We start from the raw sequence: 24,464 nt of genomic DNA, 5'->3' as shown, positions 1-24,464 counted from the left end.
GGGGAAAAAACGAACCAATCAGAAATCAGGAATGAAATCTTCCCGCGCATTTTAATTTCGCGGGAAGAGGCTTTTTCTGTATGAAAAGGTTTTGTTTTGAGTCCGATTTCCCCACCACTTGAAAAGAAATGACTCTTCTTACATCTATTTTTCACAGACAGCTTGTTCCTAGTCCGTTAAGAAGAGGTGAGTACAGGGTGGACGAATATTTAGTGAACAATGTCTTATGTAAAACTAGAATTCGCCGCGAAGTGTTCGCGAAGTGCATAAACACTTTGTCAACTCGATGCGTCTGCAAAGCGATAGATAAACGTGAACTGTATTTCTTTCACAATATTTAGGTTTTGCCGTCGATTTTGCGCTAGACAGGTTCAATTGCGTGAAAGAAGATGAACATCTCGTTCAAAGGCGAGAGGTAGGTACTTGGCCTTAACATTACACAAGCTCAATTTCACCAAGAATTTACTACTTGCCTATACATTACAAGCTGTGTGTAAGCTTATTTACAAGATGAATGCACATGTTCTCAAAACAATTTAAGATAATCCTTTCACGATTTCAGATATTTGTTCCCCCGTTTGCATGCCGTTTTAGCAAGGGTAAGATCCTTTTATTCTCTGAGGCTTTCCGTTTATTTGTTAATAGCTTTATAGTACTTATTATAAATTGTCTGGATTTTTTTATAGCTGGCCTTGGTGGTCACATGTTGGGTATAGCTGATGAAGATGGCTGGGTTCAAATACTGGACTCCAGGAGAACTGGATCAAGATCAGTAATTAAGGGTACGTGTAAAAAAAAAAAAAAAACAATATTATTCAATTATTGTATTCACTGTCTCTTTCTTCTTGGCTAAGGACATGCACCAAATTCTAATCTTGAGAATTGCACAAACGTCATGTCAATCATACTTTGTTATTGATGCATGTCTGTGGCACTGATGTCAGCTCTACATGCATAAATCCTACATTTGGCTGTAGATATGATGTTGTGATTCAAATTCCGGCATGAAAGCTGTGAATTAGCCATATGCTTTCTGTCAGTGACATGAAATAGTAATTGGACTCGGTGAAGCACAATTTGGTGAGTAATTAGGTAAGTAATTTCACAATCGGATGAGGGCATAATATGGGCCGACTTGAAATTATGAGCATGATTACTATCTGAATTGTATGACACAAGGTTAACTTATTACTGATGTATAATAACAAATGTCTAAAAAGCTCCCTTTAACAAAAAGGTCAGTAATATTGTCCAAAAGTTTTTCAAACAGTAGGGAAATATTAAGAAGGAAATTAATTGATGTGCAGATAGTTGGGTGTCTAATTATTGGATACCTGTAATTTGACACCAATGTAATTGCACACTGATTATCTTAATAATGTGTGACAGAAAGGTTTGTGGAAAACCAGAATTGAGAATTTTGTTATCAATACAATCACTGGAATAATCAAGGTTACAGTATTCCAGATCGTCCATGTATCTCCCATTTACTTTGTCCACTATATAACAACTTTTCTTTTTATTGTTCTGCTCCTTGAAGAGGATCTTTATTTCTTGCACATTTTTTTTATTTTTATTATACCTTTTAGATAATTTCCTAATCTTGTATTTATTTTGTAAATAATTGGCAGCATACATAATCATGAAATCAAGGCACTTGAGAAATACAAATAATAAATATAATTTCTTATGTTGTATATTTTTAGAATGGAATGCTCATGAGAATGCAGTGTTTGATATTGCATGGATGGAAGGGCAGGAAATGTTGGTAAGAGATAATGCTATAACCCAGGGCCATAAAAACAGTTATCTACTAGTGATTACATTTGTTTAAATGTTTTTGTTATAATAACAGATTGCTAATCAGTTTTAATAGGTACATTGATGACTGTCTCTACAGGTCACTGCCTCTGGTGATCAGACTGTCAGAATGTGGGATGTCAATCGTGATGAATGTTTGGCAGTGTTTAAAGGACACAGCTGTAGTGTGAAATCTGTGGACTTCAGAGAGGATGACATCTGTAAGTTCAGTACTAATGATACAATAATTTATTTAGTACTTAGTTGGAAATTATGACAAACTTAGTTTGTAACTTAAGGCAATGAAATGATAATGATGATGATGATGAATCTTTAGTTTTGGGAGCTCAATGGAGGTATAAAGCACTTAACATTTTCTGACAAAATCATTTTTGTTCAGTTCAAAGGTGGTTATCAACTTCACGTTTCCTCAGCTTGTTGAATGTGCACTGTCAAGATAACCTGTGTAGCAAGCGTTCCCATGTGAAGAACTTTTCTGCGGAAAACCTCTTCGTACGGGAACTCTTGCTACGCAGGCTACTGTCAAGATAACAGTACATGACAAATGAAAACTCTTGATCAATTTTAATTTCCCAAGTTTTGCCACCTGGTTGACTCTTGTTACTATTTGATCTAATTTGATGATAGCATAAGTGTGTCTTTGCAATAGTTTTCTGCACATTGATGGAACAAATTAGCCTCTAAAGTACTAACCAACTTTTCTGTAACATGACAATGCACAAATTGAATAAGATGTCTCTCTTTGTCAGTCATTTTTGCCACAGGTGCGAGAGACGGTAACGTGATGGTATGGGACATGAGATGTAATCGTCGCACAGGTCGCTTCTGTCAACCTGTCAATGTAATATCCAACGCGCACACAGAGAAAGTCCCAGGAACACCACAAACAACAAAAAAGAAAGCAAGGAGAGCATCTACTCCAAGACCTGTCATGGTTAGTGCCCAACCTATGGGCAAGTTTTCAATAGCACATGAGCATAAGCATTAGGTTACATATGCAGACACCATATAATGTTGCTAATTAGCACCTTTTATTTCCCTAACAAAGGGTGGTTATTAGCAGCATTCTACTGAGTCTGCAGTTGTTGCTTATCATTATGCTTGCGTGCCAGTGAAAACCAGCCTTATAAAAGCAGCCAAGGTTTTTGAAGTTTCAGACACAAAAAAAATTAATTTACTACCTAGTAGGTTAGTAGAAGGCTATCAATAACGGGCTCTTTGATCAAGAGTGGAAGGCTTGAAAAAGAGAGAGAGGTCTTCTTTCAGAAATCAGCTACTTAAGCAGATGAAAACTGGGGTGTGATGCTCAATTCTAACCAATGCAACACTTTTCTGTCCATGTTTTTCAAACTCACCCTAACTTGTTATTCTCACCCTCCAGGTAAGTTTACTTATACAAATTTTCACAACTTTGACATAATTGAAGACAATTTTGTTTTGTCAGAAGATTTGGCCTGTTTCTTTAAGCTTTGAGTGTTGTTTCTCATTCCATTTTTTTTTGTTTTGCCGAGTCATGAACAAACGCTGCACTAAACATACCTGTAACCAGATACTCTCAAAATACCTTTTTCTAATTAAAATAATAATAATTGTCCGCAGAATTCAGGGCAACAGAGTGTGACCTCAGTCTTATTTCAAGGAAGTGAGAAGCTTATATCCACAGGAGCAATGGATGGTAAAATCAAGATCTGGGATCTGCGCAAAATTTATACTAATCTTAAACAGGACCCAGTGCCATTTCATACTTTCCCTTACCCTGGACAAGGAGTAAGAAAACATGGTAGGTTTTTTGTCTGCATACAAGCCAAGTGCTTATCGCAGTTTCTGTAGAATGAAGCGACTAGGATTATTTCTACTACCCCCTAGATGGTCCATCACAGTGTTACCCCCCAGCATTTAAATTTGCTGGTACCCATTTACACACCTGAGTGGAGAGAGGCACTGTGAGAGTAAAGTATCTTGCCTAAGAACACAATGCAATGTCCCCGACCAGGACTCAAACTTGGATAGCTTGATCCAGAGTCTAGTGCACTAACCTTACCGTAAGGCCACTCTGCCTCCCTAAGGTTATATGAGTTGATCAATATAGAAGAGAAAAGTTGCAAGTTTTATAAAAAAAAAACTATCAGCAAAGATTCCGTATATTAGTATATCTGCTATCATTTCAGGTTTTTCATCCCTTGTTTTGGACTCCACCCACTCACGCCTATTTGCAAGCTGTACTAACGACAGCATCTACATGTACAGCTGTACTGGATTGGGTCACGAGCCAATCTGCGCTTTCTCAGGTCACCTAAACTCCACATTTTACGTCAAGACAGCCCTCAGTCCCGATGACATGTACCTCCTCAGTGGATCAGGTGATAATGACGCTTACATCTGGAAAGTGTCAGACCCCGCTGCCCCGCCCTTCCTCTTAAAGGGACACATTGGAGAAGTGACAAGTGTCACCTGGTGTCCATCGGATCAGGGAAAGGTGTGTTGAATTCTCGGTAATGGAGATCAAGGGCAGTTATAAATCTTTCAGTCAGAATTCTACTTCCCAAATTGACTGAATGTTAGTTTTCATCAGTCTTAAAGAAGTTGTCGAATACTACATATTTTCATGGTGCCAGTGTACTTCAGAAAAATCAGAGTACTCTCAATATGCACCCATTTTTGATTAGAGAGTCACAAGTAATTAATACTCTCAGGCTATAAATCACACATTTGATGCAATAATAATATTTTAATAATTTTCCCTCGCTCTTGATACTTAGCCTAATAAGTAGTAGTGATCATCCCTTTTTTTTTTGGGGGGGGGGGGGGAAAGCCTTCAACTAACAAAGTTTGAAATTTACTCCTGGGGCCTGTTTCTTAAAGGTCCCAAAAAGTTTTTGCACCCGGAAAGCAGTAGCAAAATCTCAAACCTTATGACTTCAAGCTGTTTTATGCACATATTCTTAATATGAACAGAGGTTCTCATCATACAAGAAGTTTCAGGCATATACACCTCTTTGTCTTTAAATACCAATTAACTAGAAATGGCTTTGCAGGCCCAAAAAGTTTCCGGGGCTTTTGAGAAACAGGTCCCTAGTACTGATGACAAAAAAAATAGCTTGTGTTTTGTCACTAATATGCCTAGTTTTCTTTTGGAGGTTGTAACATGCTCAGATGACAACAATTTCAGAATATGGTAAGTATCAAGTTCAATGAAAATACGTTCCTAGTCCAAAGTCTTCGGACACTTTGCAGTTTTGCCCAAATATGTTTTTTTTGTCCACCTCCCCCTCCCCACCCCCCAACACAATATTGATGTTGATTCATCTAAAGTAGACCCACTATACCAACATTGCTTTGGGGGGAGGGTGGTTCAGCAAATTGAATGACTTCCCACTTCAAAATAATGCGTCACCAGTTGGGATTTTGACAATTGTCCCAAAGACTTTTGGCCAGGATTGCAGTTACTACAAACATTAAATAGCAGAACTTAGGCCAGTGTGCCTCCCATTTGTAAGACTCTAATCCAATTGTACACGTAAGTTCAATTTTAATATTTGTAAATCATTTTTCTTATAGCTAGCTCACTCACTATCCATTTCTTTGCATTCAAAGGAGAATGGATTGTCAAGTACACAAGGGTGATAAATTTAATGTGATTGGTGAGAGTTACAGAGGAACTTCCCTGAAATCCAATTCCCCTCTTAATGGTAAGTTTCATTGATTGCCTATAAAGTCTGTTATATTTGGTGAAAGTGTCTAGCCATTAAGGTCAGTATTGCAGTGTATGTAAGAAAATATTGTCATTCACATGTAAAACACCATGAATAAACAACAAACATAACAGGTTTTATCAAAACATAAAAAATGATTCGCTGCTATAAAATCTTGTTGGAAGTACATGTGGTATTCAGATAAGCACATTGCTTGCTAGCAAGTAAAACCTAAAGTGTTATAACGTAAAATTCAATATTTAGGATGTACCATGATATTTTAAAAACCAAAAGACAAGTTTCATTGGTGGTCTCTGTTATTGAATAAATACCTCACTGAAAAGATAACACATGCCTATGGGTATCAATCTTTTTACCAAAATAGTGTGAAGACTGGTGCTTCTCCTTTCACTTGATTTATCAATGTCCATTCTATACTAAACGTCTATGCTTGAGTTAAGATTTCCTCACAGTTATGATTATGTTCCCTGCAGACAAGACAAGCCCATCGAGACATGATAGAACACTAAGTCGTTCTCCCTCGATAAGTCCTCATCCAAAGAGGATACTCTGGACTCCACCAACTAAAGTAATCACCAATCCACGATTAAACCAGATCTCTAGTCCTGTTGGCATGGTACCATCCAATCCTCAGAGCCCCCTTAACAAGACCCCACCAAAGATGCAAAGCCTTCAGTCATTGTCTCCAGTGGTTTCTGCCAGTCCAGCAAACTTACAAACAGGTTTCAATTTTATATACACTTTGGTTTGGTTTTATTGATCATCTCCGTTTCCTACTCACTAACTTATTTCTCCATTTGCCTCTAAAGGTTTACTAACTCAAGTGGCTCCTAACAAACTCTCACACCTTTCCCCTGCAAGTACTTCAGTTTCTCTTCCCCTCTCCCCCAGGGGTCAAGTGTCTGAAGCATCTAAACCCAGATCAGTAACTGATGCCAAGTTTCAAAGCCCAAAACAGTTGCTGACATCCTGGTTGAGAACAAATTCAAGAAAACGAACTCACAGTGATAGTGACAAAACTCCACAGATCAAGTCACTAGCATCTGAACCAAGCTCTGCATTAACAAACAAATTCAAGGGCACGGCACAAAATGTGGAACTGTCACTCGTATTGCCGAGTGATCAAACAGAAGAACATGGAATTAAAGAAACAAAGGAAAATGGTTTTAATGGACAGAAGAGCCCTTCAGTGTCTCCACTGAAGAAAAGACTGTGTCTCAACACTTCTTTAAATTTGTCTTCACGTGTTCAAGAGAGTAAGCATGCAAAACTTAATCTGAATCCAGGGAAAGAAAATTTAACTTGTGATAATAGTTATTGCCCTCCTGAAGAAGTCAAACAAGCTAAAACGAAAAGTGATGCAAAGTGTCACAAAGAAACTTCAATAACAACATCCAAACAGAAAATTACAACACAGTCTAGAAGTCAAGTTTCTACTCCAGCAAGAACCCAGAACTGGTTAACAAAGTGGAGCATTTATTGCAAAGCAAAGTACGGAGATAAAAACCGTTCACCAGCTGGAAATAAAGGTGAAAGCACTGCCACAGAGACTCTTACAACTGAGGATTCATCAGCTGATGACTTGCAGCCTCTTAATACACAGGTAAGCATTGAGTGTTCTTGTGCGCTTGTTATTTCAAAACAATAGGTGGACATTGAGTGAGTCAGGATAACACACAAGTGTAAACACCCAGTGCTATATTTTTTCTCTTGTAACCTAGAACACTATACAGTGGAATCCCAATTTCTCAAACCTCCAAATAACTCAAACCTGATCAAACCTATCAATTTCCCTTGGACCTCTTTCACTGTAATTTTACCCTGATACAGTTCAACCCCTATTGAACGGCAACCCTTGTGGTAATAGTGGCCACTTAATAGAGGTAAAAACAATAGAAAAGCCGCATCAAGACTTTGCTAACTGGTTACTTAGAGTGCCTATGAAGTAAAAAATCATTGCTGCTTATTTGAAAGGCTTTTCAAAGTAAAGAAGAATGGCGTTTTCCTTTTCGGAGTATTTTTTTCGTTTTAGAGATATTTACGTTTTTGAATTCTGCAAATGAGGAAAGTGATGATGTCTTAGGTGGTTCCACTAGAACAGTACAACACTCAATCAGCAATATCTCTAAAAATATAAAAGCAGTGTTCTTTAACCTTGGCACCAGAAATGTACATTACAAAAGAAACAAAATGACACACATCATGCCATTGCCATGACAACAGTTATGCCGCTGATCCTGTTTTAATTAAGACTAAAATTCCCAGATTTTATCTTAAACAAGGATCATCCACTCCCAACAATCTAATGGGGAGAGTTAAGACAATATGGGAACCGTGTGTGTTCCGAGCAAGACCCTCTGTCCCACTTCAAAAGGTTGCAAATGGGGATTTTTGATTTTTCACAGAAAGAGACTGGAGCCAAGAGTGTTGCCCTGGCAACAACATAATAGGTGTCATTCTGTTTCTTTCATGATGTACATTTCTGGTGCCAAATTTGAAGAATGCTGCTCCAATATTTCTGGAGATATTCTTGATTCAGTATGTTATTGTTTAAGTGGAACCATTTATGACGTCATCACTTTCCTCATTTGCATAATACAAAACGTGAATATTTCTGAAACAAAAAAAGATATTCCAAAAAGGAAAATGCCATTCTTCTTTACTTTGAAAAGTCTTTCAAATAAGCAGCAATTATTTTTTACTTCGTGGGCATTTTAGTAGGGGTGGCAGCTTAATAGGGGTTTGACTTGATCTCATACCTCCACTTTCTGGAATCAATTTTGATTTCCCTGAGAGGAAAGAATGTAAGTTGTGCATTTAACTCTTATTGTTTGTCTAATATTATTTTCTTGTATTGCTTTTGTTCATTCATGCTAGAAAGAGGACAACCCTGAGCCAGGACAAAGCATTTTGACTTACTTCAAACATGTCAGCCCTTCTTGAAATGCTGACATAATGACATTGAATTGTGCTTTACGATAAATAACTCATCTGTGTAGTTGTCTTCCACAAACAAGTGACAACTAATGAGAGCATACTATTTAAATATACATTTAAAGGCAAATATTACAGAAATAATTTTAAAATACAATTTATATAATGGTTATTGTTTAGAGGATATTTTTTAATGAGTTTATTTGCAAATGTGAATCAGACACAGATTTGTTTTGAACATTTCGCTGAACTGACTTCAACAAAATCTTGGTTAAAAACACATTTGTTCCAAGTCAAGCTGGAGTTTGTTCAAGAGGTTTGAAGTACAAAAATTCTTAAACTTGGTTGAATACTGGGCATTTTGGTTTTTGTTTATTGCAGAGCCATTGTGTTATTTTTTGCAAAGCTTGATGAGGGATTATTACCTTAAAACTGAAGCTTTCCATCCAAACCAATTACAGAAATATTGACTTAGAGTTAGAACCCAGAACCTCAGCTCGTTTCAGTCCACCTGTCTCAAACTTAGCCTTCCTTTTAAAATTTGTTTGATATAGAATGAAAATCAACATCATGTTCACCTCTTTCATATGAAAGGATTTACAAATTACCTTCACACTTATAATGACAACTAGTTATTTCTTAATCACAGTAAATATCTCTTAAATGTTCACCACATGGTGAGAACAGGTGCAAAAATCTTCACACTTGGCCTTTAGAGGAACGCAGATATGTTCAATACAACTCCTGTTAACAAGTTTAAGACAGTTCTAGAAAAGCAGGAGCAGGGAAAATTTTTCTAGAAATAAAAAGAATAAATAAGACTATGTGACAATATCTGTGACCACAGTACAATGAACATTTTCAGCTTTTATTGAATAGATGTAAGAACAGTGAAGAATGAATGTTTGACTGTTTACTTGTACAAACTTACAGTTTTTTACTTTTTACACTGGATTAATAAATCTATTCTAAGTAGAACCTGATCTCAATTCAGTATTCAAAGCAATACAAACATACAGGATCCACATGGAAAGTCTACTTCACCTTTAGTTTAGAACAGTCTACTTTTGTACACATTCAAATACTCCAGTTCACTGTGACAACTTATCTGTAGCATTCTAACCTATTCTAACTGGTACAAACCAGCAGGCCTGGTCAACTAATTTCCTTCCTCAGGCAAGTTTTCAATGACAAGCTGTAAAAAAAAACAATATAATACAGAAAGTAAGTCTTTTTAGAATTATTTAACAAACAACATCAAAAACTTACTTCCTGATGTTAAAGTTCAATCATATATCTTCTACCCCTACTGTATGACTAGAACATTGTGTTCATTAACATTCAGACTGAGTATTTTCAACTTATGGAGGTGGCAAAATTACTTTTGGGAGGCACCAAACACCTCTCAGAGGACTTGACTGAGAAAACAATAGAACAAACAACAGAAGTAAGAAATTCATGTCAAACTGGTAACTATATTATTCCCTTGAAATTATACCACAATTAAGTGACTTACATCCACATCAATGTCAGGTGCATCAAAGTCGAACACACGGGAGTAGAAATAAAATTCTCCATCCAAAGAGAATTTGATGTTCTTTGCTTGGCGAAAACCATGCTGTTCACCTAAGAGATAAAATAGTCAGTAGTATTCTGACATGAATGTGATTTGTATTTGCAACACAAACACGAGTGCAGGAGTCGATACAAGCACTAACAAGTGGAAACGTTCATGTTTGCATCACTGATGAAAATCAGGCCCGAATGTCTACGAGTGGCTTATATACTTGCCTTCAGGAAATACATTTAACTACAAATTTAGAACAGGAACACCTTACAGACATATCGTTTCATTTGTTAGGTGCTACACAAAAATTACAAGACTTCCTTTTTTAGCGATTTATTCATAATACAGGCCAGTTATGAAGTATATGAAAGGGGCACCTTTTTTCAATTAAAAGTATATGATTCAAGGGGTACCTTTTCTGTCAAAATGGTATATAAAAGGGTAAGGGGTTGGACCTCGGGGCAGAGCCTCCCCATGTAGAACTTTGTAGGGTACACCTCCTCCATGTCTACAATCAACAAGTTCCATAGTGTCTTTTGCAGCAGGCATCATCTGAAGTTGAACCAAACTCTCCTCTTCACAACGTTGCAATGCAATAGTTTCTTTCATCATACCCTTTTGGGCGAGCCTTAGGGGGGGGGCTGCTCCCTTACATGCCCTATATAGGTATGTGCGGCCCCGAAGGGTATGGTTTTTCAGCCATTTTGATCATAAATAGGGTATCGATTTTAGCCAATTTGATCATTAATAGGGTCTGATTTTTGCACTCTAGTCTTGAATTGGACATGTTTTTTTAGAAGAAGCTACTTTTTCATCATTATCGATAAGACCGATCCACAGAAGCCCTTCACAATGCCTTTGACAGCAGTCTGAACTACGGAACTAAGTATAAGGCAGGTCTGAAACAGGGTCTTGATTTAGGGTCAGGTCATAAATAGGCTATTGAAAATCACAGATTTTGGTCAAATAGGGTAAGGGTTTTGGGAAGCGGGCAGCACAACCCCACTCAATTTTTCTCGGAGTACCCCCCCAAGGGGGCCAGCCACTGATGACAATTAAACAATGTCTTTGTTATTGCCAGTGAGATAAATTACGCAGAACTAACAATTATTCTATTGTATCCATAGTCTAACAAATCTCTTAATGCTCCCATGACACATCACTTTAAGCAGTTGCAATGTTCTTTACCTTAAACCAAAATCTTACTGCTGAATGTGTTACCTTCAAATTCTTTGTATGCCACTGGATGTCCTTTCTTTTTGGCTTCCTCATACATCTTCAATGACTGGTCTGGAGGAACAACCTGACAGGGAATTGCCAAAGAAACTTCATTTTATACCGGCACTGGAAAAACCAAATTATTTTCCTCTTTTCTTAGTGGCTATGTACAGTTGGCCCTTGCTTATTTTGAATTCTCAGGGGAAACAAAAAAATGTTTGAAACAGTGGGAGTTTGAAAAGCCAATAGTAAATGACTGAAGGGCAAATCCAATGCAAATGGTTTTGAGTTTGAAGTACATGGGGATTCGAAAAAACCAAGTTCGAATAACCAGGGTCTAACTGTGTCTTGAAGGAGGATAAAGGCACATCTAGCAGTATTGGTAAACTGTAATCAACAACTTAAAGTAATATCCTAATAAAAACACCTTCAAATTGTAACTTTAAAGTAGCATTACAGAAAATTAATCTCCAACAATATGAGTTTCCCTATTTATAGAGTGGTTACTAGGTAACAAAGTATCTCTTCATGGTTCTATCCTGACTATTGTTGAACAACTTTGAAGAGTTCTTGACATAATAAGTAAGTATAAACATTGTAAGAAACTCTAAGAGGGTTGTCACAAATGGTGCATCCTGAAAAGTTCAGCCTAAATTTTTCAACTTCATCTTAAGTAATCAGTGTTTTCCGGTCTTAGCCATCCTATGGGGATTTATAACTAATAATTTGATTTAGCACCCTCCCTCCAATAAGCACCTTTGAATATTTTTATGTTAACAAGTGCTCTTATCGCATATTGGTGCCCCTATAGAAAATTAGTTCCTCTGATTGCTTAAATAACCTATCCAGTCCTTTTTCAGTTAAAGCATCTTCAGAGTAAATTGAGATGAGCCATCCATTACCATTTTTTAACTGAATGCTCATATCATCTGCATTAAAAAAACAATTAGTCTTCCTCTATTAGTATCTTGACTTCTTCTCAGGTCAGAAGTTGTAATAAATTTATCAAAGACAAATTAAAGCGTTGTTTGAAATGGAAAGTTTGGATTTCCTGCACACAGGTGCTATACAATGTATCAATTGAATCATTATGATATCACTTCTTTGATGTTAGTCTACCTTACTGAACAACTATTTCAAGGTTTCCTTTGATTTAATTTTTTATATATAAAATTTTATATAAAGCTTTAAAGTCAATCATTAAAGGGCAGTTAATGGAGGGTGACGCTATTTATGTACAGTCACTAGCTTACTATTATTAAACATAATGCAATAGAACTGCTACGCATTAGAACATTATATGTCTTTCTTGTCTAGTTTAAACATTCACAATAGCCTTGCACGCATGCATGTCACAACAACGTCTGGTTTAACTATATCATGCGTTTTGTATGGCTAGTCTTTTCAGTAGCCCTATTCTTGTTTCGTTCAAGGCTGCATGGGCTCTGTACTTTTCATGGTACACGATTTTATATTGGTCTAAACCCAGACATTTGTCTAGCTATGTAAGAGTCTTAGCTTGGACTTTAGCATCATTCACTCATTATATCACTACTAACTTTTAGTTAGCCCTTGAAATTGTAACTCCCACCCTTCCCTCCCTTTGGAGGTTTATTGTTGTTGTTCATTAATATAAGTAATAAACTGGCGTTCACCTCTCGTGACACGCTATCGGTTAAGTCTTGCAGCGACTTCCCCAAGCTTCGTTTTCGTTAATTTAGTGGCATTATTTAATGCTCTTTTATGCCTCTTCTTGTCCGATCCAGCACGTGCCGGCGGAGTAGGCTCATAGTGCTGGGGAGATAAGTAATGCTTGAGAACTGTCGACACTCTAGCACAATGCTGACCGGAAGTCAGCTTGTAGTGCTGTTTAGAGTTAGGCTTCTAGGATGCCTAAGCTTTTGGCCTCGCCGGCTTGTCTGATCCAGTGCAGAATTAACCGCTGGGGAGATAAATTTGGCATTTGGTCACCCAATGGAAGTTCGTCCGTCACGCTGATTGCGGAGCAGTGTTCCCCCCTTTACGCCATAGATCGTGTGCTTATTGCTTGTGATTGTCGGGGTATTTAAAGCATTACTCCCTAGGAACTGCAACATTAATTGTAAAATGACTGAATGTATCCTTCTAGGAAGGATGACAAACTCCTCACAAAATAATATTTACCTACCTTGTCTTCTGATCCCTGAAAGATACACAAAGCACAGTCAAGTTGCTCAGTGTAATGTATCGGTGACCTCTCCTCGTAAATTTTTTTATCCTCAGGATATGGACCAATCAGAGTATCCAGATAACGACTCTCAAACTTGTGAGTGTCCTTTGCTAGGGCCTCAAGGTCGGAGACTCCGTAGAAACTGGTACCTGCACTAAACACCTTATGGAACGTCAAAGCAGCTAATGCAGCAAAACCACCGGCAGAACCACCGTCGATCAGCAGCTTACCAGAATCAGCTTTGCCTTCATCAGCCAGGAACTGAGCCCCACTGCAACAGTCTTCAATGTCTGCAATGCCCCACCTGAAAAGCGTATGAATGTTGAAACTATGCAGATGCCCTAATGGATGGAACACTAGTCCATTGCAGGGTTACCCCCAAGCATGGATTCACTGGTACCCATCTAAACACCTGGGTGGAGAGAGGCACTGAGAGTAAAGAGTCTTGCCCAAGAACACAACACAATGTCCCCAATTAGGGCTCAAACCCGGACTTCTCAATCCAAAGTCTGGCACACTAACCACGAAGCCACAGCAGCTCCACAAACTTATCCTGTGTATGCAGGCATCTCTTTGCTCCTTTCTCTTATGCAAAGAAAGTCAATACTCAGGTGAAGAAGCCCTACAAGGATCCTTTCCTGATTGATTGTTACTTGTATTCAAACAATTATCTGTAATAAGCTGTGATGAAAAAAAAAAGGTAACCACCAAGCAGTGCAAAGTAGTTTTACTTCATTCAGTCCAATGATAATACTGATTATTACTGATCAAATTAAAATGTGTTCAGGGAACTGGTAAAGGATTTTCATTACTACTCCCTTAGTTGTTAAGACATGTAGCTATGTATTACAACAATTGTATACAACTAAAGCAGCTGGAATTCAAACCCATGACTTCCGCAGATACCAGTGTAGTGCCCTACCAACTGAGCTAACAAGCCAACTGGGAGCTGGTCATGTTGCGTGATCTTTCATATATTTATTCACTTGCATTACTCACTTAGTCTTGAGAGAATCTCGGTACTCTCTGCCATAACCTGTGCTGCCACGGTAGTTGACATCGAGCACAGCAACTCCCCGGGAAGTAAAGAACTGTTTTTTAAGGTCCAGGGTTGGTGAACAAGCACTTGTGGGGCCACCATGAACCTTGACTAACAGTGGAGGCTTCTCACCTTCTGGACCTTCATAATCTTTGTTCTGCAAATGAAAAATAATTAAATATTATATTATAAAATGTTCAAGGAGTTAAACACACTCTGATTGGTCAGTTCATTATTGTGTTGTAAAATACACACCTAATATCACTACCTAACTATATCATTATAATGCACAACAATTTATATGTAAGTAATGATTGTATTTCAGTTCACAACCATGACATAACAACAAACAAATGTGACTATAATTCCATCAGGATTTAGACACATGGTTGAATGGCTTAATTCACTTGTGAGAGAGGCCACAACTTCATTCTGCTGCATGTTAGGACAAAATGGATGCGTCTTCACTTTACTTAATTGCCCTCTTCATTTTTAAGCAATTCCTTGTTTCTTCTTAGATTTTATCGCATTGTATGTATTTTTACTTTTCTTTGTGTTACACCTATTTTTTTGTAAATTCAAGCAGTTGTTTTGAAAAGGATCTACTAGCAATATTGGACATCATGTTGCCAGCTAATGAAAAAGTCTCATAATCACAAAAAGTTGTGGAACAACCAATGTCAAACCATTAATTAGAATCATTAATTATTTAATGGTCTTTATTTAATAGGAAAAGAATACAATTCAATACGGCTAGTGACTTCAGAAAACAGGGTTAACTGTTAAGAGCTATGAGTCTAAGTTGGGTTTACTAGGTATTTAGGGCCTGTCTACAAGGAGGAAGGGATACCCTAGCAAGCAGGTTAACCCAGCTGGAGGGCAAAAGATAGCCTGGGTTTACAAGCAAAATTTCACAGGTAGGGTAACCCTACAACCTGGGACAACTTAATGCACAGTTACACTCAAATGGTCTGGAAACAAGTAGAAAGTTAATCCAGGTAGGCGGGTTAACCCTACTTAGGGTGTTTACAAGGGGAAAAGGTAACCCGCCTGCCAGGGTAACCCTAGCACACAGATAGGGTAACCTGCCTACCTGGGTAACCCTGGCTGCCTTGTGTGAGTGCTAGGGTAACTCGTTTGCTAGGGTAACCCGCTTGCTGGGGTAACCCTCTCTACTTGTAAACAGGCCCTTAGAGACTTAACTTTAATATGGCCATATAAGTTAGAAAGCATGTTAAATGAATCTGACTCATACATAAACACCAACATTCAGGGCCTACCTGAGGAGGGTAGTAATATCCATAAGCCTTAGCATCATCTGTTGTATCCCATGTTATCTCCTTAGGAATACTAAAGTAAGCAATATCTATATCAGTACTTTGAGTTGCACGTATGACAGCGGTTGTTCCAGATTTGACATCCACTTTTATGAGCTTTGTAAACATGCTTGGACTGCCAGCTACTACAAATACGCATTTCCCATTAGGAGAGTAGTGCATCTTGGAGAAAACCTTGTAATCCACATCTAGCTTAATTTTGCCTTGTTCGCCTGAAGGTTTCAGGCATGCAATGGTCTGCACAAAATAATGAAAAAAATAATTAATAAATAATGGTATAAACTGTAGTTATAATTGAATGAGTGCTAGGGATAAAGAACTTCAAAGCTACTATCGTTATTAAATTACAAGTAAACTTGATCATTCAGAAAATGATAGTTTTTATATGAGTAACTACCACTTAAAACCATTTAGCACTTCATAGCAAGTCTGATGTTTGTATGAACTTTTTGCCAAATGGAAAAATCTGGATTACCGGTACATATAAAAAGACTTTTAAGTGACTAATTGTCTTTGTGTGATTTTTTTAAGGATTTATTTTTCTGCCCCTGTTTTGATAAATCTAATTTCTTTTTGTTCTCTTCCAGAGTTTTCTAAAGTTTAAGGAGGCCTTGTAGTAGGTTTTATTTCTTGGCTGCCATCAAAATATCCATACCTGTTTCATAGAGGTTCTTTGGATTGAAACCCTCCCCCCTAGCCCACCCTAGCGTGCGTAGCAAGCATTCCCGTACGAAGAGCTTTTCTGTATTGTCGGCGCGTAAATTGGAGCAAGAGCGAAAACTCGACGAAGCAGGGAGTGGTGAGGCAAAGGAGGGAATGCTTGCCCGCAAACCCCTCAATTTTGAAAAACGACCACTGGTTTCCACAGTTGAGTTCACTTATTGATTGACAACTTTGTCACCCACGCGAAAATCATAATAGTGCAACATGTATCTACATACTCGTTTGGAGGACAATGAGTCAAATGTTCGGCTTAAGACCAGGTTTTCCACTGGTTTAACTCTAACCATTCATCAGCTTGACGGTCATTTCATTCTCTTGCTGCTACAAAGATATTTAACCGTTGAATTATAGAACAGGCTGGAAATTGGAAGCCTTTGTTTGAAAATTGTCAGCATGAGTAAATTCGCTTTTGCAGGGAAAACAACAACCAGTCGCCGGGTTCTAAAATTCTGTCTCACCTTATCTGGACATGAAAAACTACTCACGATCAGAAAAGGTTAGATGCGAGGTTGCCAAATAAGACTAGCAAAGATTGGTTCTCCTTTGATCTTTGTGCATGATCAATAATTAAAACAACAGCTGAAAGATTTTAAAAGCTTTCGCGAAATCCAGCAGGTAATACAGCCACCAAGTCTTAACCCTCTAAAGATGGTGTCTTCTGAGTAAATTTGAATACCATTCACCTCAAGACTACTATTATAAATCTTCGCTTGGGCTAGCACAATTTCATGAACCTTCCCCCATGGCATTGTGCAAGCAAGTCACACTCGAGTTATTCCTGAAATCAGTCAAGCGAATTTGATATACTTGTCAATCAAGATGGCCACGCTGCACCAATCAGAGGCCCCATTCGCTCGCAAACAGGTTTTTCAAAATCGAGGGGTTTGCAGGCAAGTGTTCCTTCCCTTGCCTCACCACCCTCTGCTTTGTCGATGTTTTGCTCTCGCTCTAATTTACGCGCCACCAGAATGCGGAAAAACTCTTCATACAGGAACGCTTGCTACACAGGCTAAGCCCACCCTATCCCACCCCACCCCACTGGAAATGCACATTTGGCTTCAAATATTCTTTCAAAAAATCTTTGGCTTTTAAACCAACCCACCCACTCTCCCCTCCCCCTCCCCCACATCCCACTTTTCCAATGACAATCCCTGGTATGTGCATGGTCATTATAACCTGGAACCACAAGATGAGCAAATTAAAATGATCCATTAAATGTAAAGTAATTTTATTGACTATTAAATACGACAAAGCTGAAGGATTATTCAACAGTCATTCATACCGAGCCATGAATAACCAATATGTCCCCATTGCCATTTGGGTTACATGAGTAAGGACTTCCTCCAAACGTCCACGCTGGTTGGCCAATCTCTTTGGACTGAGGGCACAAGCTGGTCTCTTTGTTGTCATCATCCAATTGATACAGATTCCACCAGTTTGTTTTGTCATTAATATAAAGCAGGTTGTCATCTGGAGACCACTTAGGAAGCATAACACTAATGCCTTCACCTCCTGACACCTAAAAAAAAAAATCACCACAAATCAGAGCTCAGTAAAAATGACTATAGCCTGACAATGTCTCTAGTGGTATACATCACCATAATTTACTCCAGAAAATGACAGCTAGGCAACAAACAAATGTTTTGTGTTTTAAATCTTAATAATAAATCCTATACTTACATACAATTTTCACTGACTGTCTAATGATAACAATGAGACGTTATAGTCCAGTCTAATCGAATCTCGTAATGAATGCTTGGCTGGAGTGAAAAGAATCCCAGTTTAAGAAGATGATGAAGATATATGATGGAAGGTGGAAAAGGAGCAGAAAAATAGACATTTTATTCCCATTGCCCCCATCCATGAGTATACATTGGTACCAACAACTTGATAGGGTTTCCTAACAAAAATAATGCTGGGGTTACCTTTGATGGACTTAATAGAAATTTCTTTTAACTATTCTCTACATACTATGGAAACTGAAGTTACAAACAGCTTGATCCAGCTTATACACTGTACTTGAAAACAAACTTATGATCAATATGATAATCAGTAAAAATATTGCTCCATAAAGATGCATGTTACCTTTCGTTTTGTTTCCTCCAACAATGAATGTCCATTTGGTGCAAACTCTGCCAGCCAGAGCTCTGTGCTATCCCATGGCTGCCAAAAGAACAAACAAGCACAATTGTACCATAGGTTATTAAGTAAGTCTTCATAATGTTATGGCCAGGAGAGGGGGAGAGGGTGAACTCCCATGAGCTGATATACAGGAGACTTCACTGAATGGCTATTTTGTCTTGTTTTGCCTCAAATATCTGGGTACATTTTTTCCCATGAGTTCAAGATTCAGACCCAATGCATTGGCCAGGCTATCATTAAGTTTCACCTGTTCTTCACACCTCTATCAAAGTTAATGCATTGAGGGTAAATTTTACTAACAGCAGGAAAGTTCACCCTCGACATAACAGGTTATGACCTTGAATGATAGCCCTCCACATGGATTTGTAGTTTCAGTTGTCCAACTGCATCAGGATTTCTCTCTTCAACATGCCAATTTATTGTCATCTGAGTTACTGTTTTGGAAAGTAACCACATCATTTATTTACAATCAGTATGTTAGGGCAAAGTTATATATTAAATTCCCAGGGGTATTATTAATAGCCAGGCAAGGGGCACATTAAACAGCTGCAAGGACAATTTTGTCTGCCTGGTTTGACTATGGCAGAAAGTTCTTATAAGAATAAGTTCCGTTCAAACAGTTTTGCCCGCCTGTAAAAACCAGTTGTCCTCCTGCTGAAAACATTAACAAAAACCCTAAATTCTTGTAATTATGTTTGTAAAAAAAAAAACATTTAAAGAACATGCAGACTCCCTTACCATGTTAGGGTGGTCCCATTGTACCCAAGCCAAAGTGCCATTCTTGGATACTCTTGGTGTTGAATAAAAGTTCGCTCCTGACACCTACCATAAAAGAAAAGAAAAATGTTTGAAACTTAAGCTGTAGGGATAAATAAAATAATATATTAAATATCTTCATTCACCACAATGGGGCTTACAAGTCCAGTGTTACAGCGGTTACGTCATGCTTCGACCATCTTGAAAAGTTAAGCCCTAACTTTTCAAGTTCATCATTTATAATCCATATTCACTAATCTTCTTCGTCCTGAACCATCCTTGTTCCCGTAGACCTGGGCCAACCATGCTTCAGGTCCACCCGACCACAATGTCTGTTCTGCTCTGATTATGCTGACACCTCGCTTGAAACTCTACTCTACTAATAGTTATTAAACAGGGGTCCAAAAAAAACTTGAATTCCAGCTTGCCCTTCTTAGTTTGCTCTTTTTTATAATTTAGCTGGCAGATGACTTGCCTGAAGCCCTTGCCCATCAGGCAAGTGAGAATGAAAAATTACTTGCCCACCAGGAAAATCTACTTGTCCTGGAAGACCAGGCGGCACTTTTTTCGAGCCCTGTAAAACCCTGACCCGTTCTGTGGATCTTTTGTAACATGGCACTCAAGCATACAACTTGCATGCATGGAAAGTTCAAAGTTTAACAAAGCAAGCAAAAAACAATACAGTAGCATAGGGCTGTCATTAAGGGTTGTAACCCATAACACCTGTTACAGCTAAGTATGCTTCATAAGCCCTTCATGTCAAGGGTGAATTTGATTACTGTTGATACAGTTCTAACCACAAAGCAACAAGTTTGTTACAGGTGTGTGAAGATCAAGGCAACAGGGGACACAAAACTTAATGACAGCCCTAATATAGTAGCAGGCAACCCACCAAAACAAACTGTTCCTTCTTTTTACGATTGATAGCAACAAGGGAGTTTTGAGCCTCAGTTGCTCCCTCACTGAGAACCTCGTGATCTTCTCGCACACACACAATAATGTGCTTTTTAAAAAGGGTACCATCTGCATATCTCCAATCTTTATCCTTCGGGGTCAAAGGAACTGGTGGAGTCCCTGACTTCTTGAGCTTCTGGCAGTACATCCTTTGATCTTTGAAGTTGGAAAAGTAGATACGGTACCTGTTTACAAAGAATGCACCCCCTCCATATTCATGGACAAGTGTTCGACTGTTGAAGTTGTCCGGAGTAAGAGTCTGGAACCCTTTTTCTCCCTCACTCCAACTGCATACAACATATCTTCCATCTTCCTCAGGTCGCATCTCAGACCAGAACACTTTATCTGAAAAAAAAAATTTTCAATTCATACTTAGAAGTCTTCACACCAGCTTGACTCTTAATTTGATAACAAAACATATGCACTAAATTACTCTGGTTCAAGAAGTTTTCAACTTTCATGGCACCCATGAATACAAATAAAGGCTGTTTTTGTTCTTGTTGTTACACTCATATATTCAAATACTACAGCTACAATGTACAAGTATACTGCTAACTAGACGATTGTAGGTGTCCAATAGTTTTAAGTGTAGCCACTGTCATAGAATTTTGTTCAAAGACATATAAAAAATTGTTTTCTTTACTTCAAATTCAACTGGATTCTGGTCTCACCTAGGGTGTTGATGATGAAATGTCAGTATTCCTGAGCATCTTTAAGGATGCATTGAAAGAAATAATAATAACAAAAGAAATGCTATTATTTTTTTCTCAAGCATCTAAGCGGGCCGGAATCCTAAATCCTCGAATTTGATTGGCTAATCATACTCACGTGAGCGGTCCAGCTTTTTATGATATGGCCCACGGGCCAGATTTTTTTCCCGCTGCCTAAATTTCGCTCCTCAAAGTTAGCAGTAATCGTCGATCTTTTGCCTTTTTTACACATCCATCGACAATTAGTCAACGCAAGTTTATCGCTGTTCACTTTAAGATGGCAAGGAAAGTCACTGTAAGTAAATTCAATTGAGTGTTTTGAAGTTGTGAGAGTTTGCTTGGTTGTTCGTGGCTTGGCACTGTAATGGCGCATAATCCTGTGTTTCCCTCGCCATAAAATCTGAGTCAATTCCAGTCAAGTTTACCTCTCTGATTGTTGCAATATTTAGGAGAATTTCTGTGGAATACAGTTAACAAATTTCCTCGCTTTCTGCTATTCAATTTACGGTAGAAAAGTCTGATTTTAAGTAATTTTAAAAGCAACGACTGACAGAAATTGGTTTTGTAGTAAAACTTCAAACTTCACACGAAATTTCACATTGCAAAAACAGTTTTGGAGAACTTAACTGGTGAAATGAATGCAACTAACATAAAGTAGTTCAAAAAATCTGTTCTTTAATACATCTTTATTTGTCCACTATCTGAGTTACTCACTCGTTGCGAAGAGTTTTTTACAAATTGTTAGTAGACCGCAGGAAAAAAAAATAAACTTGTTATTTGCTGGCTTAGGGTCAGTCCGTATAGTGAAAAACTGTGACCTCGGGCTTGAAAATGCTCCCTGCTCGGGCAGCAAATGTTTTCAAGACCTCAGTCATAGTTTTTCACCATACAGACCTCCCAGCCGGCAAATAACATATATAATTATATTTCTATTTTTAGGCTCAATTTCTGCCAGTCTCTTGAGTCCAGTCTACTAGCGTGGGCTCCTTTCCTTAACAGCAACTGGTAATTGAGCCTATTCTGTTTTACGTAATATCTTTTAGGGGTCAAATAAAGTTTGAACCACACCCAGACTGGTCTCCTTTAGGGGTTTAATTCGAATTTCCTGACAAGCTCCCCCAACCTTTTCATCTGGGAGTCCCCTCCAGGCAGCGACGGAGGGGCCTAGATCCCATTTCAGACAAAATTAAAAGTTCCTTTATTCACTGAAAATAGAAATATATAAATTTCACATTATTGTCATGAAAAGAAAGGGACATTTTGACATGAAATTTCAAAACTAATGAGATTTTGAAACTTCGTTTTGCAAAGCATGCTATATATATTTACACTGATAACAACTATCCCTAAAAAACACAGCACTACTATTTGATCAAAGCAACTCCCAGTGCCAGTGATCTATCCTAGATTCTTGATACCCGTTTTCAGGGCTGTAACCAGTAGCACCTGTTTACGGCTGAGTGCTATGCTTCAGGGGGCCTTGTTGTTATGGTTGAACTTGGCTGTGGTTGAAACAATTTACCCATAAAGTAACAAGTTTATTGCGGGTGTGGAGATCAAGGCTACAGGTGAATCAAAACTTAATGGCAGCCCTGGTCTTCCAGGAGCCCAACCACATTGTGCAAGACAAAACTTCACAGATATAATCGAAACGATTTTTTTCTGTACGATGCCGACATAAAATATATAAATTTGATAGAAGTTGGGAGATACGAGTCAACACAATACTTCAAAACTTATTCAAATCTGCAAATGCAACCAATGTAAATTTTCTAATTCTTACGCGAAGAAATCTTATCGCTCGCTTTCGCTTTCTGTCGCCCAGACATATAAGCCTAGCTAAGCTTAAGCTTGTTAACAGAAAGGTTTCTAATTAAATCAGAAAACAGCTCTTTCTGCACATGTTTTAGAAAAGGAAGGTGTTAAGATTTAAGCTTAATTTAGAAGAAGTCTAATTTTGGCGGTCACGTTACAAAATTTGAACTCCTTCCAAAATCAGACAGGCAGGTTCTTTTCATCATGCATGAGTTATCAAAGATCAAACTAGTTGGCTTCTTCGGCCCGCATAGAGCAAATTTGTTTGTTTGTTTGTTTGCTCGCCGAATTCTTGTTTACAAGTTTATTAAGCTCGCCTTCGCGAAAACTTTCTATGGAAGAAGAGTAGGCTTAATATGTTTCTCCTATATCAGACATTCAATCAATCCTTTGTCTGTAGCTTGCGCGCTAAATGTCCAAATTGTACTAAAATGCGCTCTAACCCACTTTTAACATACTTTTAAATAATAATCCTACCTTCTTGCAACGGATCTACGCTGACGTCCATCACAGAAATCGATTCCTTTATCACAACATCGCTTGTTATCGGGCTCCTCCAAGACCCGTACTCTGCAGTAGTTGCCGCCATGTTTTACAACAATGAATGGAAGGTCGAACCGTCTACCCTCCATGCAAATTTGGTCTGATCCCCCAAATTGTCACGAGAGCCTCAGGTGGCGAAAACTGATATACAATGAGGGCTTACGTCAACAGTTATTGCCCTCGCTATAACAGGGTGTCAGCTTGTCATTTGGAGACTGCCAAAAGAGAAGAAATGGCGTACATCGCTGGAGTTGAGCTTGGAGGAACTACATGCCTTGCTGCGATTGCCGAGTTAAGTCATCCGACAACGATGGTTGAATGTTTTGAGACCGATACAACCACGCCTCAGGAAACGCTTTCAAGCTTGTCAGAATACCTCAAAGAGAAGCTCGCCGGTCTAAAAATCGCCGCGTACTCGTCCATAGGAATCGCTTCATTTGGTCCTTTAGATCTGTGCAAGGAATCCAAAACCTTTGGTTACATCACAACGACCCCAAAAGAGGGTTGGAGAAATGTGGCCGACGTTGTCGGATTTTTTAAGCGCGAATTTGGCGAGTCCACTCCAATTGTATTCGAAACCGACTGCAACGCACCTGCCATTGCTGAAATGGCAAAAATTAAACAAGACCAGACCGATCCTCCGACAGTGGTTTACATCACTATAGGAACTGGCGTCGGCGTAGGAGCTGTAGTGCGCGGGGAACCCATTCACGGGCTTTTGCATCCGGAAGCTGGACACATGATAATACCACCCATGGCTGGGGACAGTTACCCCGGGGGCTGCACCTTCAAACACCGCTACTGTGTAGAGGGAATGGTGCATTCTAAAGCTATAGCAGATCGTGCAGGGGTAAGTCAAAGAGAGCTTCACACCCTCCCAGACAATCATGAAGTGTGGGAGAAGGCTGGGTACTACCTAGGGGCACTGTGCCTAAATATAACGTATGCTTTGTCCCCTCACGTGATCGTGTTGGGAGGTGGGA

The 24,464-nt window shown here is 38.6% G+C and overlaps 2 protein-coding genes across 2 annotated transcripts; one reads left to right on the top strand and one right to left on the bottom strand.

The window, feature by feature from the left end:
• Positions 1-2: 2 nt before the first annotated feature.
• Positions 3-9,446, top strand: LOC110042422 (denticleless protein homolog). Its single transcript, XM_089291992.1, has 14 exons — positions 3-186; positions 342-415; positions 563-599; positions 687-782; positions 1,707-1,768; positions 1,901-2,021; positions 2,571-2,755; positions 3,421-3,601; positions 3,990-4,297; positions 4,959-4,996; positions 5,416-5,510; positions 6,008-6,256; positions 6,344-7,137; positions 8,412-9,446. The coding sequence occupies exons 1-14, from the start codon at positions 129-131 to the stop codon at positions 8,475-8,477; spliced, it is 2,364 nt and encodes a 787-aa protein (XP_089148118.1). The 5' UTR covers positions 3-128; the 3' UTR covers positions 8,478-9,446.
• On the bottom strand, positions 9,321-23,608 carry LOC110042407 (uncharacterized). Its single transcript, XM_020747771.2, has 11 exons — positions 23,416-23,608; positions 20,352-20,758; positions 19,442-19,525; positions 18,647-18,724; positions 17,844-18,080; positions 15,782-16,075; positions 14,462-14,658; positions 13,421-13,766; positions 11,257-11,338; positions 9,985-10,094; positions 9,321-9,663 (listed from the first exon to the last, which is right to left on the bottom strand). The coding sequence occupies exons 1-11, from the start codon at positions 23,525-23,527 to the stop codon at positions 9,628-9,630; spliced, it is 1,983 nt and encodes a 660-aa protein (XP_020603430.2). The 5' UTR covers positions 23,528-23,608; the 3' UTR covers positions 9,321-9,627.
• Positions 23,609-24,464: the final 856 nt, after the last annotated feature.

The sequence above is a fragment of the Orbicella faveolata genome, unplaced genomic scaffold, assembly GCF_042242905.1.
Source record: "Orbicella faveolata isolate gen_17 unplaced genomic scaffold, um_ofav_v1 contig_24, whole genome shotgun sequence".
Lineage (NCBI taxonomy): Eukaryota > Metazoa > Cnidaria > Anthozoa > Scleractinia > Merulinidae > Orbicella > Orbicella faveolata.
This window is presented reverse-complemented; position numbering and strand designations above follow the sequence as displayed.